At 33.3% G+C, this 14,021-nt stretch overlaps 2 protein-coding genes across 2 annotated transcripts; one reads left to right on the top strand and one right to left on the bottom strand.

Annotated features, from left to right (window-relative positions):
• The first annotated feature begins 356 nt into the window (after nucleotides 1-356).
• Nucleotides 357-5,666, top strand: LOC130820655 (probable prolyl 4-hydroxylase 9). Its single transcript, XM_057686107.1, has 8 exons — nucleotides 357-708; nucleotides 801-926; nucleotides 2,535-2,692; nucleotides 2,922-3,024; nucleotides 3,939-4,034; nucleotides 4,352-4,417; nucleotides 4,490-4,606; nucleotides 5,357-5,666. The coding sequence occupies exons 1-8, from the start codon at nucleotides 589-591 to the stop codon at nucleotides 5,438-5,440; spliced, it is 870 nt and encodes a 289-aa protein (XP_057542090.1). The 5' UTR covers nucleotides 357-588; the 3' UTR covers nucleotides 5,441-5,666.
• Nucleotides 5,667-5,809: 143 nt separating this feature from the next.
• On the bottom strand, nucleotides 5,810-13,081 carry LOC130820654 (uncharacterized). Its single transcript, XM_057686106.1, has 9 exons — nucleotides 12,669-13,081; nucleotides 12,418-12,562; nucleotides 11,350-11,518; nucleotides 10,838-11,096; nucleotides 9,041-9,129; nucleotides 8,653-8,835; nucleotides 8,479-8,564; nucleotides 7,552-7,636; nucleotides 5,810-6,121 (listed from the first exon to the last, which is right to left on the bottom strand). The coding sequence occupies exons 1-9, from the start codon at nucleotides 12,877-12,879 to the stop codon at nucleotides 5,987-5,989; spliced, it is 1,362 nt and encodes a 453-aa protein (XP_057542089.1). The 5' UTR covers nucleotides 12,880-13,081; the 3' UTR covers nucleotides 5,810-5,986.
• Nucleotides 13,082-14,021: the final 940 nt, after the last annotated feature.

Here is a 14,021-nt window from a genome sequence, read left to right on the forward strand (position 1 = left end):
TGTATTTTTAGCAATTATATCAAATAAATGTGATTTAAAAATAATTGATAGTTGATTTTTATTTTCAGCAGATCGAAGAATAATTAATTTATTTTTTGAGAATTTTCCAAAAAAAAAAAATCTATAGTTCTTTTATTATCAATTATTATATAAACTAAATAATTGTTGTCAAAGATCAATTAAAAATTATATTTTTTATTGTAAATACATGACTTTTTAAAATTTTATTTAGGTCGAAATAAATTAATGACACTAATTAATGTAATGAAATGAAATGTTGTTATAATTGACTAATTAATTTTCTTGTGCACCTAGTCGACACACACTTGTATGGATAAATGGCCAATGTTTCTCACTTCTATTTTCTTACAAGAAAAAAAAAACCCGATGTTTTAAATCACGCCATTTGCAACCAATATTGCCGCGTTCTTTTTCTCGGACCTCACAGCTCTGAAATTACAGGAAAATAAGACTATTTTTGAATTTCATCAGTTAGCCATTGCAGGCAGCAAAGAAAAGAAGAAGAAAGACGAAGAATATCGAGTTTCGGAAGAGAAATTTGCTGTATTTGTAAATCAGCTAGATCAAATGAAAGTAAAAGCGAGAGCTAATTCGAACGCCGGTGGAAATCTAGGGTTACCGGCTGTGTTTTTTCTCTGTTTCTTCTTTTTTATTGTCGGATTTTTCTCTTGCACTCTTATATTTCAGGTATTTATTTGTTTCTGACATTTTTTTATATTTTTTAATGTTTGAGGTGAATTTTTTGTTTTTGATGAAAAAAATTGATGAATTTGTGGAAGATTTCATGGAGTGCGGGATTAAGACAGAGAATGCTTGAATCGAACGATGTTGTAGATACTGCAGCTCTTGATCTTGTGCCCGCTGGAGAATCTGGCGATGATTTTATTTCTTCTATTCCTTTTCAGGTTCTTCTCTTGATCTTTTGTTAGAAATATGTTGCGGATGAATACAGCGGAAAATCGAAGAATATATTTGTTAATTATTTTTTAGCTGTTTATATTAAAACTGTATTTACTGATTTTTTAATTTGTTATACAGTAAAGAAGAAAATGATCAATTGAAAATAATCTGAAATGCTTTTTGAAAATTTTGTTTGAGACTGATGCGGCTTATTAATGTACTAAAATGATAATTATTTGGCTTCAGAAATTTTAAACAGTATAGAAATTAAAGTTCATGGAATTATTTTGAAATATAATGCGGCATGTGTGTGTATACATGGAAGAATCAAGCAGTCTTCATGTGTAGGAAGCTACGAGAAATATAGATATCTGAATGTCAGAACAATTTGATATGGATAGAGCATTGTGATGCTGATTTCTAAGTTCCTACCAGTTAAACACGAGCTCTTTAAACTCCTGATATTCTTCTTCAGGATTCAACTAATCTGTACACAATGAATTGCAAAATGGTTTCGGAAATTGCTATGGGTTAGTTGTGCTGAATTTAGTTCTTTGAGGGATCATTTTAAGCTTCTTTAAACCACAACATAGTGGAATGTTTGTATTAGTATGCTGCTGCTTTAATTGGAAGACATGCATGTTGTTATTTAGGCTAGCTACTTATTTGAGATCAAACATAGATAGCTGTTTTTTTAGAGTGGCTGTAGCATGCAAGTTGCAATGTTGGTTATTGCGTGATCATCTCTGTTTTGCAATCATCTCTGTTTACAGAATATTTTGATTTTGTTTTCATATTATTATTAACTTTGCCTTTTTGCAATAATCAAGGATTTATTGTTAGTGTGTTACTAGAGCTTTGCTTTTGGTGTAGTTTCTTTTAACGTTTAAGCATTTAACGTTTATAATTTCCTCTATAATAAGGATGTTTTGATTTAGGGGTATTTATTAGGTAATCCTAGTAGACTAGGATGTAAGAAATGTGAAAGATGATAAGAATTCAAATGTTATAATACATCATGTTGCATGCTGGAATCGCCTAGCTGGTAATGTTTTTCAGTAAACTTCTCAATCCATCTACGTAAACGAGTTGTAAATTTTTTTAGAGTAGACAAACAAAATTGTAGGAACTGCTGAACTGCATGCTTCCTTTGATTTTTCTGCAAGATGGAAATTCAATCTTTGCATTTGAAAATCGTTAGTATCTGCTAAGGAATCAGAATGCGTAAGTTTACATTGTAAGGAAAATAACATTTTTTCTTGGATAGGGCCAGTCTACCAAGAGATATTAAATACGAAAGAGGGTCTACATTTTTCAGAAGCAGCCTTTAGACTATTATATCAATCAACTTATTTGAATCCTCTTTAATTCATCTGTTTTACCGGCTATACATTAAAGAAAAAATATTTTTGGTGTGTTTTGTTATCCTATGTCCTCGACTTAGTGCTTCATGGTATTTGATGTAATCATTTAAGGTAATAAATTATATTGATTATTGTACTAAGTCTCTTACCACTTTACAATGAGTTACATGTAAAAAGTTCTACCTTCTGAAATCAAACTAGGGTTCTTTTATTGTGTGTCTATTCAGAGTTGTCAGATTTCTTTTGTAGGTCTTGAGTTGGAGACCTCGTGCAGTATATTTTCCTAACTTTGCAACTGTAGAGCAATGTGAAAGCATTATTAATATGGCAAAGGTACAGCTGCGGCCATCAAGATTGGCATTACGGAAGGGAGAAACAATGCAGAATACACAGGGAGTCAGAACAAGGTTTGATGCATTTTATATTTGCCATTGTATTGCAATTTATTGTCATAATGCTTGCTTTTATTTTGATATAAGGCAATGAGGAATCTAAATCATGTTGAGTTTCATATGTACAGTGTGATGTGCATGGTTGCAATGCTTGTTAATAACATTTTTGGTAACTTTGAGTTTTTTTATAAATCAAAGGTTAATGGATCTATACTTAATTTATGCTGAATATTTTTCCTACCAGTTCTGGCATGTTTATTAGTGCGGATGAAGATAAAACTGGAATTTTGGATTTTATTGATGAGAAAATTTCAAGGGCCACTATGATTCCCAGGGAACATGGGGAGGTATGCCTTGCCTTTGATGCTCAAGTGTCAACAAGCTCTTTTTTCTTAATTTTTATGTCCTGGTTTTTAGCCTGTTTCAGATCCTTTTAATGCTCTTCAACATCATGTTTCTTAATCTTGCATGACCTTTTTGGGGGTTGTATTTTTATATTTTTAAAACCGTTCATTTCAAATAACATCTATCAACCGTGGATGCAAAATCAAATGTCTCAAATTGCGAAGGAGTAAAGCCTGCTGTTTGAGATAAATGTTAGCTTCATTGTTTTGTTGTATAACCCTTACACGTGAGAAACAATGTCTTAAAATCATCTATTATAATCAAAAGTGTTGATGACCTATAGCTTTACACAGTTTCTCCAATATGACTGGCTAGAAATTAGGGGAACCGTTGACGTGAGTGCGTGACGTTAATTCTTTTGGTACTTTACTATAGTGTGAACTCAAACTTGCCAAATTGTTTGGATTTTCCCTCTATGTCATAAACGAAGTTTTGTTTCTAATGGGCCACAAGTTAAAGTTTTATTATTAATGGCACTTATTGTCCTTTGGGTACTGAGTCTTGAAGGCAACAGAAACCAAGTGCTCACTTGAGGAATCGATACTAGTAGCTTTTGGAACATGACTAAAAGAACACAACTGTTTTGATTTGATATGTTGACTGGCATATGAGATTGTGCACACTAATTAGCTTTGTCCATATCAGCAAGGATAGAGGGCAGTCTTTTTTAGTTTATGGCACTTGTTCCTGTGCATCCCGCTCTTTGGGTTGATTCGTTGTAATTTTTCACTTGTTAGTTTCTAAAATCCTAGATGTTCTTCCATGCAATTGAATGCTGTTTATATCAAACACAATTAACCTTCTTTTTAATATGAAATGTGTTGCTGTTTAATTCAAATTTATCACCATGTGTCAGGCATACAATGTCCTACGCTACGAGATTGGGCAGAAATACAACTCTCACTACGATGCATTCAATCCTTCTGAATATGGTCCACAGAAAAGTCAAAGGGTATGGAGAAGACAATTGGTTATTCATCTCAAGCAACAACTTAATTAGCATTTCTTCTATATGTCCATGTAAAGTCTAGCATGCCTAGATGTTTTAGTATGGACATGCATAATTTGTACTTTATTAAATATGATTTGTTGCCTGGAGGAGGACACTTACAAAAATTGCCGTGTTGACTTGTAAAATCCTAAGGCAGGGTGGTAATTATGCTATTCCTTTTGTTTATTCGTCCTTAGTTTTTGACTGCTTCCTAGTAACCTTTTTCCTCTTTATAAATTCCTTGGAAGTGTTTAACTTATGTATTACCGTTGATACAGGTTGCTTCTTTCTTATTGTATTTATCCAATGTCGAAGAAGGTGGAGAAACCATGTTTCCTTATGAGGTAGAGAAATCTATTTCTCCTGCATTTTTTGGATGTTTGTGAGTAGGGTTTCTCACGTTCATTTTTCTGCAGAATGATAACTTAGATTACAATTATGATTTCAAAGAGTGCATCGGTTTGAAAGTGAAGCCGCGGAGAGGAGATGGACTTCTTTTTTACTCATTGTTCGTAAATGGAACTATCGATCCTGTAAGTTTATTTATCACTAACGATTTACTTTTGGGGCGTTTGGCTATTTGTATTGAATGGAGGTAATGGAAATGAGTCTTAGCTTTAAATTTCATAAATTGTGTTACTTCGTTACCATGGTGGTGGAGTTCTCACCATGTATTTCTCCATTTTTTTCTATTATCACCTAATACCACATTGCCAAATGGTGGATGAGAATGGATTTGTAATGGATGATGATGGATTTTGCGAGGAAAAAAAGTTAAGACATGATCATATACCTTGTCAAATAGTTTTTATAAGCACTACCATTATGCCTAACCGGTATTAAACATAGCACAAGTCCTCAATTAGCATTGGCTTTGTTTTTTCACCTGAATCGGCCTTATTTAAAATTATTGGTTTGTTAAGTGTTAAATCTATTTTTGTTTCAAAATGAAGCGGCTGGTAGCTCATATCTGAACTGGTTTAAACGTAACTTATTAGCTATAATCTGAATTTGTGTGAACTTTTATTTGCTAACTTGTTTTGTTAAGGTGGAATGAACAGACCCTTCATTGTCTATCAATTTTATTTTATTTTTGAACATGCACCAATTAAATTTCTGAGCCATGCCCATGGCTGTTAGCACCAGTTCTATTTTAAAGGCAGTAACTGCTTCCTAAACAAGTAACTCCACAGTAATTTTCGTGTATGATTCGTCTTAAAAGTGTTATGAACTTGCAGCTTCAGCCACAGCTTCTATTAACATTATATCTTTTGGTTTTACAGACTTCATTACATGGAAGCTGCCCAGTCAGTAAAGGGGAAAAATGGGTGGCAACCAAATGGATCAGGGATCAAGAACAAGAATAGCATACTCATGTAGATTTATAGTTGGGAAACAGAGGGAAATTTTTGTCCCACACAAGGTATTCATTCCACAAACTTTGTACAAATGTACTCAGTCGGCGCCCCTAAATAGTCAATTCCCCCTATATGGGACCCACTTGATTGCTGCATTAGTGTAATTGTAATGTATTCATACAAATGATTACTTCGATTACGTTATACAAGGAAGCCCTCATTTTGTGTAACTCAATTGCACAGACGTCCATAACTTTCCAACAAAACTTATAACAGTTGAAAAAAATCATGTGCATTTTTACAAGATTTTGCGGTGGTGGAAATTCTCAATCAACTGGCTAAAAGTTCCACTTCATTGTAGCTTATCTTCATGTTTAAGCTGTAGAGTCTGGACCTCTGACATGAAATTACAAAGTCCAAAACTTGATTGAAGTATTAAGCCTTTACGATGTTGGGTTATTTCCAGTTTAGATTAGGATCGAGTCCTTGATAAATCATCTTTTTGTTGCAAAAGCTAACCCGATAACATGGACCTCATAAATGGAAGCACTGGGATCATTTTTTGTGCCAACTATGGTGAGGCTGTTTGCCGCAATGTTTCAATGCATACATACAGCCTGCTGCTAAAAAAAGGCACAAGGCAGAGAAAGCAGTAATTGTAGAATTATTTACATTCTTGTAATAGCCACCCTGAAATATAAACAAAGCTTAATCAGTAATGATGGACTATGACTCACTTCACACAAAAAAATAATATGGGCTATGACAGTGTTTCATCAATTGTGCATATAATATAAACCACTATCCAAGCAGAAATTTATTTTCCTTTCAATCAGAGTTGTCCTATTCTGTGCTCACTAACAATGCCAAAGTCTTACTTACAAGTTCCAACATGAATCAAAACAAAACAAAATCGTCACTAGCAAAGATTTTACTTCATTCTGCTCTATTTAATAATAATAATCTACAACCAAGCAAAATAATTTTAATGATCATCTATATATGTTCTCCTCCCCCATTCATAAAGAATGAGAAATTTAACTAGGTTTCTTACACATACCCTGCCCTTTGGCCCTAAACTTCCACATTGCAAGAATTGCAACATATTTTTCTAGTTTAAAACATCAACATAACTTCTTATACTGGCCCCTACCCACCACCCATCCCCCACACCCCAAAAAGAAACGGCCAAACCCACATAAAGAGGAAACATTGTACTTCCTCCGCCAAGAAAAGGAAACAACAATTTCATAAATACATCTCACATAACTGGGGAAAGTGTTGCATTCTCTAAGTGAAATTGAATATATGTACATAAAAGAAACTAGGGAGTTAAGACTTAAAAGGCACTTTGAGACACCAAACTGTGAAAGAACAAGGTTGCCACCATAGTGATATACTAAAAAAATTTCTATAAACGAAAAATTTGAGAATGTGCGTTCTTTTCACCTTGTTTCAAATCGTTTTACCTATTGAACTATCAGTCAGGATCCTGGTCAATCTTGGTTAAAACTTATGACTAGACCTGCTCACCCCTCATCGGAACTTCCAATTTGAACTAATACCTTTATACTTTATATTAAAGTTCAAGAAAACACAGTGTCAGGGTTGTGAAAACAAAAATACAGCTCATTGTAAGAAGAATACAGCTCATTAGTTTAGAGGCCATGCTAAGCAATAAGTAGAAAGCACAATCAACTAAGTCACAAGTGTGTATCTAATGTGAAAAGAAAAGCATAACCCATAAGAGATAACCAAATTAAAATTGACATACCAACTGCATTTGTAATATCTAGACATCTGAAGTTACTACTATTTACGTCTTATATTTTACCTATATTTCTTTTTTTTTTTTGGATGTACCTAAATGTAAGACAAATTTCAAATTTTGGTTACATTAATGGTTCGACCCCACTAACACTGCATAAATTTCCCCTCTTATCAGATCTGCCCCCTACATAAAGTGAAAGAGAGGAATGTTGTAAGTACTTAGGGACAAAGGGAGTACTTAAGAACTCTATGTTCCAACACTAAACATTACAATTAGCACATAAAAAAAACTATTTGCCAAAACGTATGCAACTTGAACTCAGCAGCCACATAATATTAAAGGCACATACTTGGACTAGAACACATAGGAGAGCAGCATTAGCTGGAGTCAGAGACAAACTTATCATCCCAGCTCGGAACTCATTTGGTACATACCTGTAAAAGTATAGATAAAATGTTAATATCAGCACTTTTTAAGTAAAGGTTTAAGATAGTAATAACAACCATCAACATTTCACAGAGAACAAGTTGTCAACAATAAGTTTAACATAACACAAGTCAATAAATGAAAGGCATTAAATGACGGTTGTACTTCTATTGTAAGTCTTATTCAACACAAATGTTGAAGCCTAATTCCCAAAAGATGGGGTTGGCTGCATGTACGGTTTATCTTCAATAGTCATCCACAGAAATACTTTTTCAATTATTTTCTGTCTAATCCTCTTCCACGTGCTACGTAAAGAAGCTAAAATGGCCTTCCTACAACATTGAATGATTTTGAAAACTTTATCAGCATGTTACAGCCGATGCCAATCTTCAAAAATATGTTTAAAACATAGTCATTTCATTGCTAATATTCAATATACTTTAACACAAGGCACCAACTAAAAAACTTTAAAAGTTAATGGGTATAGGAAAATTTCTCAAACATTACGTTACCCAATGCCATGTGGCTCCCAACAAGGTAAGATATGAGAGTCAAATGGAGGCAACTTACCCTAGTTAGTGATTATAAAGAGGTTAAGCATCTGCAACTTCACATATATGAAAAGTGTACATGACCTTCCATTCAAATCTCAAACTAAAGAACAATAAATTTTAAGTTCCATCGAGAAAGGACAAGACAATATATTAAATTCAAAAAGTCCTCAATCTTAAACCTCCAAGATTACTTCTGAAAAAAAAAAAGAATTACTACAAGATATTCACAATAGGGTTGAAAGAACAGCCAACAACAAGGACATGTTTAAGGGGAGAGAAAGGTTGGAGAAATATACATGGATCTCAGCCGAGCAAGAGTTGGGAATATTAGGCCAGCAACAACTTGGAATAAGCCAAAAAGTGTAACCAGAACTCCGATTTCCTGTAACCGACAGGTTGCATATATCTTAAGAGTCCTTTCTAGAATAAGAAAACACATACTTCCTCAAGTGGTGGAAATTAATATATACCTGGTAATCATATGCTACAACCGATAAAATAAGGCCAGCACCAATAAATTCATACAATAAGCAATCTTCAATACGCATAGAAATTAATCCACTTAACGTCCATGGAAAAACTGTGCTTCCTAGCATTCTTGCACCCAAAAGACATGGATACACCAACCCTAATTGTACTCCACGTCCATCAGCCTAAAACCAAAGAGGAACCATGGAATAATACACCGTATAACCATTATTAACTAATTTCAAAAGTTGAACTATGCTGACACAAATGGAAGAAGAATATCATAATGGGGTGGGAGGAAGAGGGAATGAAGTTATTGAACTCAGACAAGTCAAATCAGGCAATGCATATTTCATCATTACAAAGTAAATAGAGCCATCAAATATGTACCACTATAGTTGGTGCCCATAAAATCCATAATATAGCAATAGAGAACTGAAGACAAGCTTGGGCACATCCCAATAGCCATATCCTTTTATCTGCATATCATCAAAATGCAACCAACCATGAGAATTTTCTCGGAGATACAAAAGTCTAGGAATACTACTATAAGATCACTATAATGTGGTGTTTGATGAAAAACAGAAGTTCAAAGCTGAGAATTATGTGTTTGAGGATGACATAGCTTCGAGAATTTTCTTATTGAAAATGTCTGAATAACTTGACCTCCTTAATCAAGAGCACCATAAATAACTCCTAATTCAGTTTGCAAGAGCAGATAACTTCCCATGTGCGTACACAGTACACACATAGGCATAAACATACTAGACAGCTGTTCAAGATACTGCACAAAGAAAACTGATGAAAAACCATCCGGTAGTAGGCAACGAATCATCACCTGTGGGCTGGGACCATTCATAGTCACCCATGACTTGTAAGTGTTTCTATTGACCTTTTTATACCTTTAAAACTCTGAAGTTTGGACCACTTATTGTCTTGCATTTAGTCAAATTTGACTACTCAACATGGAAACACCATAGTGTTATCTACAATACTCCAACTTTCCAGAAAATTCAAAGTAAAGGTAATTGTTGGACAAAAACTCCTAAAAAACACATGGTGATAATATAATGGTCAATCGTTTCACCAGACTGTTCATGATGTTTCTTAATTGTTGGACATCCAAAGCAAAATTCTGTCGCAACTCAGTACTTGTTGCCCTAAAACACTAGCTATAAATGCTAAACTTCTTTCTAAATTTGGTGATTAAACAGGGAGCCGTTACAGGATGACCTATATACAATTTCACTGTGCTCACGTGTTTGCGATCTTTTCAATAAAGTTTAACTAGTAAAGAAGATATTGAAACTAACGAGTTGTGAAATGAGACAGTATAGCAATTTGCATAAATAACGAATACAAGGGACAAGGAAACATTACTAGCTGGACCTTGGCGTGTTCAATAGAAACATTAAAGAAACATTGCACTCATAACTAGTCGGCAACGTCGACAACAACGTCAAAGCCTAAATCCCCAAATATGGGGTATCGAAACATCACACTCTAGTCTCTAGAACAAAAAACTAAAAGAAGAACCTCCGTTGGATAATTTTTCCCAAATTGGAACATTTACTTCCATTCAATAAAGGCTATACGTTACAGATCTCATAACACCAACTCTGTATTTTTCTTATTGTTAAATCTATACTCTCTTCATAGTGCCATTTCATAAATTGCATATCCTGAGCATTCGTCAAAAAGGATAACAAACACAAAATTTGTTAAGCAATCTTAGCCTCTATTAGTTGTTACTTATTAGGATTCTATAATATAGATTAAGTCAGGGCATCAGAATCTTGTTACGTTATTCAAGATGTCTACAGCTAAATTTATTTGCAAGCTACATAAACTTTAAAGTAGCCACTTTGTTGATAGCGTGATGTAATAAAATGACTGTAGGAGAATGTAGGATATAATTATACAGAATTTGAGACCCAATGAAATCTCAGCTTTTGAGTTTCAATAGGCTGACGATCTCTCCCAATGAAACTGAAAAATCACAATACTCATGATTTCTATCTCTCCCCTTATTATAGAAGTTTGCCCCTTCCCTTCTCTTTTTTTTACTGTGACTAACTCTTAAAACTCTTATTCAACAAGCCTTTTTCGGATGTATTTATATTTTCTTTGCAAGAATACATCTAGTTGTTTCATTACATTCAAACATCAATAATATATCAATCTTACCGCCAAATATGTACACAAAAAATTCTGCTCTGTGCTCCTTAAGCCTCCTCCTTACTGGAGATTCTGGCAATCCTTTGGTTGTAAATAAAAGATTGACAATTGCCAAGAACAATGTGATGAATGAAGGAAACACTAGACTCTTCTTTGAACCCTGACCAAGAGCCCAATTTGCAAGAACTTGAGTTGCTATTAAAGATGTTGATTCATAGTAAATCATTAAAAAAAACGTATCATTCAACGCATCTTGCCTGTATCCTTGCTGCATCAAAGATGTATAAGAATTATTAGGTATTGATCGAATGCAATGATCATAGAGAAAGACATGAAATAGAAGTACTATGCATGCTTTTACTTCACGACATTAGAAATGCAATAATTTAGCAAGAAATCCAGGTAAAAAGAGGATAATTGAACATTCTATGACTGGAGAGACATGAAAGAGAATTTATTATGTTGCAATAATTAAAAAGAGCATGTTAAAATAAAGAAGTGCAAGTACAACGGACACACACCTTATCATGTTCAACCACCATCCAAGTTTCGAAACTGAACGAAAATATAGAGCTGGTAAGAGACAAGCAGATGCTGGCTACCCATACTGTAGGATGAGTTGCAAGGGTTTTCCACACACCCATGATCAAATGTAGGATGGAAAACAGAAGACAAAATTTCTTGTGGCCTCTGCAACTCATACAAGCATCACATTCTTCAAATATTTGAACTAAAATCGATTTCAAAGAGCTAGAAACTGCAACTTCAAAATATCCTATAGCATGGTATTAGAAATTTTCATTTAATTAAAGACGACTTTGAGTTTATACGTAGAAGTCAGCACCCCAATGTAAGAGACAATTAAAAAGCACTAGTTAAAGTAATGTGCAATTGTGCATACTTTAGGATCTTACGGTTGGACATGCTCATTTCAACTTACTTTCATTTCGGTCATTTCAGTACTAATAAGTTCATTAGCATTATCCAATTTTAGTACTTAAATTTTCCATCAATTATTATTACATGAGAACTTAAGTTTTGCACTTATAACTTTATAAGTTCAGTTTGATAAGTTTAGTTCAGCTTCCAAAATTTTAGTTCAGTCCAGTCTAGTAATCTAGTCGAAGAGAACATGCCCTTGAAATATGGAATTTGAATCAACAGGTAGCATACAAGCAATTGTATCCATACATTAAGGAGCATAAAGAAGTATTTATCTCTCGAGGACACGGTTGTATACAAATTACAAAGTACAATGCCCATTCAAGTTGGTTAAATCTAGCTTGATAACCAACCTCAAGCACTTTTTAGTGTTTGATCTGCTTCCAAAGTTTTAACTTAAAGACACTTAGTGATATACAGTACTATAGCCAAATAATTTGAAAATCACTTACTAGACACAACATAAAGAGGAATCCGATGCCATTTTCAATTTAGTTTGCTTCTTCCCCTAAACTAATTCCATTTTTAGAGAATGCAGGTAAAAACAATGTGCATAACGCTAAAAAACCGATGACATGCTTATAATCAACATCAGAATACATAACAAACCAAAAATGAGAGAAAGAAAAAAAAAAAAAAAAACTTACAGAGCATCGGAAAATATGCCTAAGAAAGTACCAAAAATAAGCGAAGTTAAACATCCAACTGATAGCAAAACTATCATTTGCTCCTTCGTAAGTCCAATATTTACCATTTCATACTCTCCGTAAACCCACCATAAACCTTCCAGCACTGATCACACAAAACTTCAATACTCAGAGCTAAAACCATAATTAAACCAAATGAAACCCTAAGTCAAAACATAAACATTCAAACGCCAAAATTAAGAGAAATATACCTGATGAAAGAGAGTATAGGAAGAGAAATTTGCGCTGGAACTGAAGGAAGTAAGAAGACGAAGAAGGTGAAACGGCATTGATGTCAGAGAGAGACGACGTCCGATTGGAAAAGTGAGGTAAGAGGAAAATCGATAAGAAGGAAGCTACAAAAATGAAAATCAGAACAGTAGGATTGAGGTCCCATACTTCGTTGTGGATTGATATTCCCATTTTGTGATAAGTTGTTAGAATTTGCAGAGAAAAGAAGTAAAAGTATTGAGGTTAGTCGTCCGCCATTGTTGTGGATGAATGGAGAAGAAAAGGAAAATCGAAGAACAGTTTGCCGTATGCCCGTGTCTCTCTCTGATGAGATCTGAAGTCGAAAACAAAAGTCGGAACTATGCGAGGTTTTTCACTTTTCGATTTTCATACACAAAAAATAAATACTCATATGTCCCATTTGACCGATTATATTTGACAATTTAATGATTTTATCATTAATATTTCTAATTTTGTATAATTAAAAATTATAAGAAATTAATATTAATAATTGTAGTTGACTCGTTGTATTGAAATAAATCAAATAAAATATCACTTAACTAAGTTATACTTATAACTTATAGATTAAGAATAAAATACAATATAACAGTGATTAATTAAAAATGTCAAAATTCAAATGAGATTATCAGATTGAATATAAGGCAGTATTTTATTTGTCTAACTTATCTCTAAAGTCTAAACTAAAGTAAACATTGTCTAATTTAATCGAAACTATATACTTCCTCCGTTCTTTTTTGATCTTTCACTTTGGGTTTTTCACACATATTAAGAAAGATAGAATCTTTGGGTTGTAGTGGGTATTATTTTAATTAAATAGTAGCGTGAAGTAATGATTGTATTGGAAGTATGAGGTTGTAGTGGGTATTATTTTAATTAAATAGTAGTGTGAAGTAATGATTATATTGAAAGTATGAGAGAGAAAATAATTTTAAATAAAAGAAAAGGGTTACATTAAAAGAATAGGGGGTCTTTAGGGGTAAAAGTGAGATAAGCCCAAACAAGATGTCCAAATAAGAACATCCAAAAACTTTCTAAAAATGGAAAGTAATCTAAAGTGAAAGATAAAAAAAAAACAGAGGGAGTACTTCTAATTCTGTATTAAAGTAAGATCAAAAGTCATATCAATATCAAAAATGGGATAAAATTAATTTTATGGGAGATTTCGAAAATTTTCTCTAATTAAACAATTTTTTAGAAAAAAAAATAGCTTTAACTACTTGCTTAACAAATGTGTGAATTCATATTATTAAATTTTTAAATGTTATCTAAGTTTTGATTAATACTTGATTTCATTATAATTTTAATAAAAATAA

The sequence above is a fragment of the Amaranthus tricolor genome, chromosome 8 (assembly GCF_026212465.1).
Source record: "Amaranthus tricolor cultivar Red isolate AtriRed21 chromosome 8, ASM2621246v1, whole genome shotgun sequence".
NCBI lineage: Eukaryota > Viridiplantae > Streptophyta > Magnoliopsida > Caryophyllales > Amaranthaceae > Amaranthus > Amaranthus tricolor.

Bases quoted from the DNA above. Each gene is read 5' to 3' on its own strand.
- LOC130820654 (XM_057686106.1), bottom strand. From the start codon at position 12,879: ATGGGAATATCAATCCACAACGAAGTATGGGACCTCAATCCTACTGTT. The intron at 12,563-12,668 runs GTATATTTCTCT...TTGTGTGATCAG, and splicing joins CCTATACTCTCTTTCATCAG to TGCTGGAAGGTTTATGGTGG. The intron at 8,836-9,040 runs GTACATATTTGA...CTTTGGTTTTAG, and splicing joins TATGGGCACCAACTATAGTG to GCTGATGGACGTGGAGTACA.
- LOC130820655 (XM_057686107.1), top strand. From the start codon at position 589: ATGAAAGTAAAAGCGAGAGCTAATTCGAACGCCGGTGGAAATCTAGGG. The intron at 709-800 runs GTATTTATTTGT...AATTTGTGGAAG, and splicing joins CTTGCACTCTTATATTTCAG to ATTTCATGGAGTGCGGGATT. The intron at 3,025-3,938 runs GTATGCCTTGCC...ACCATGTGTCAG, and splicing joins TTCCCAGGGAACATGGGGAG to GCATACAATGTCCTACGCTA.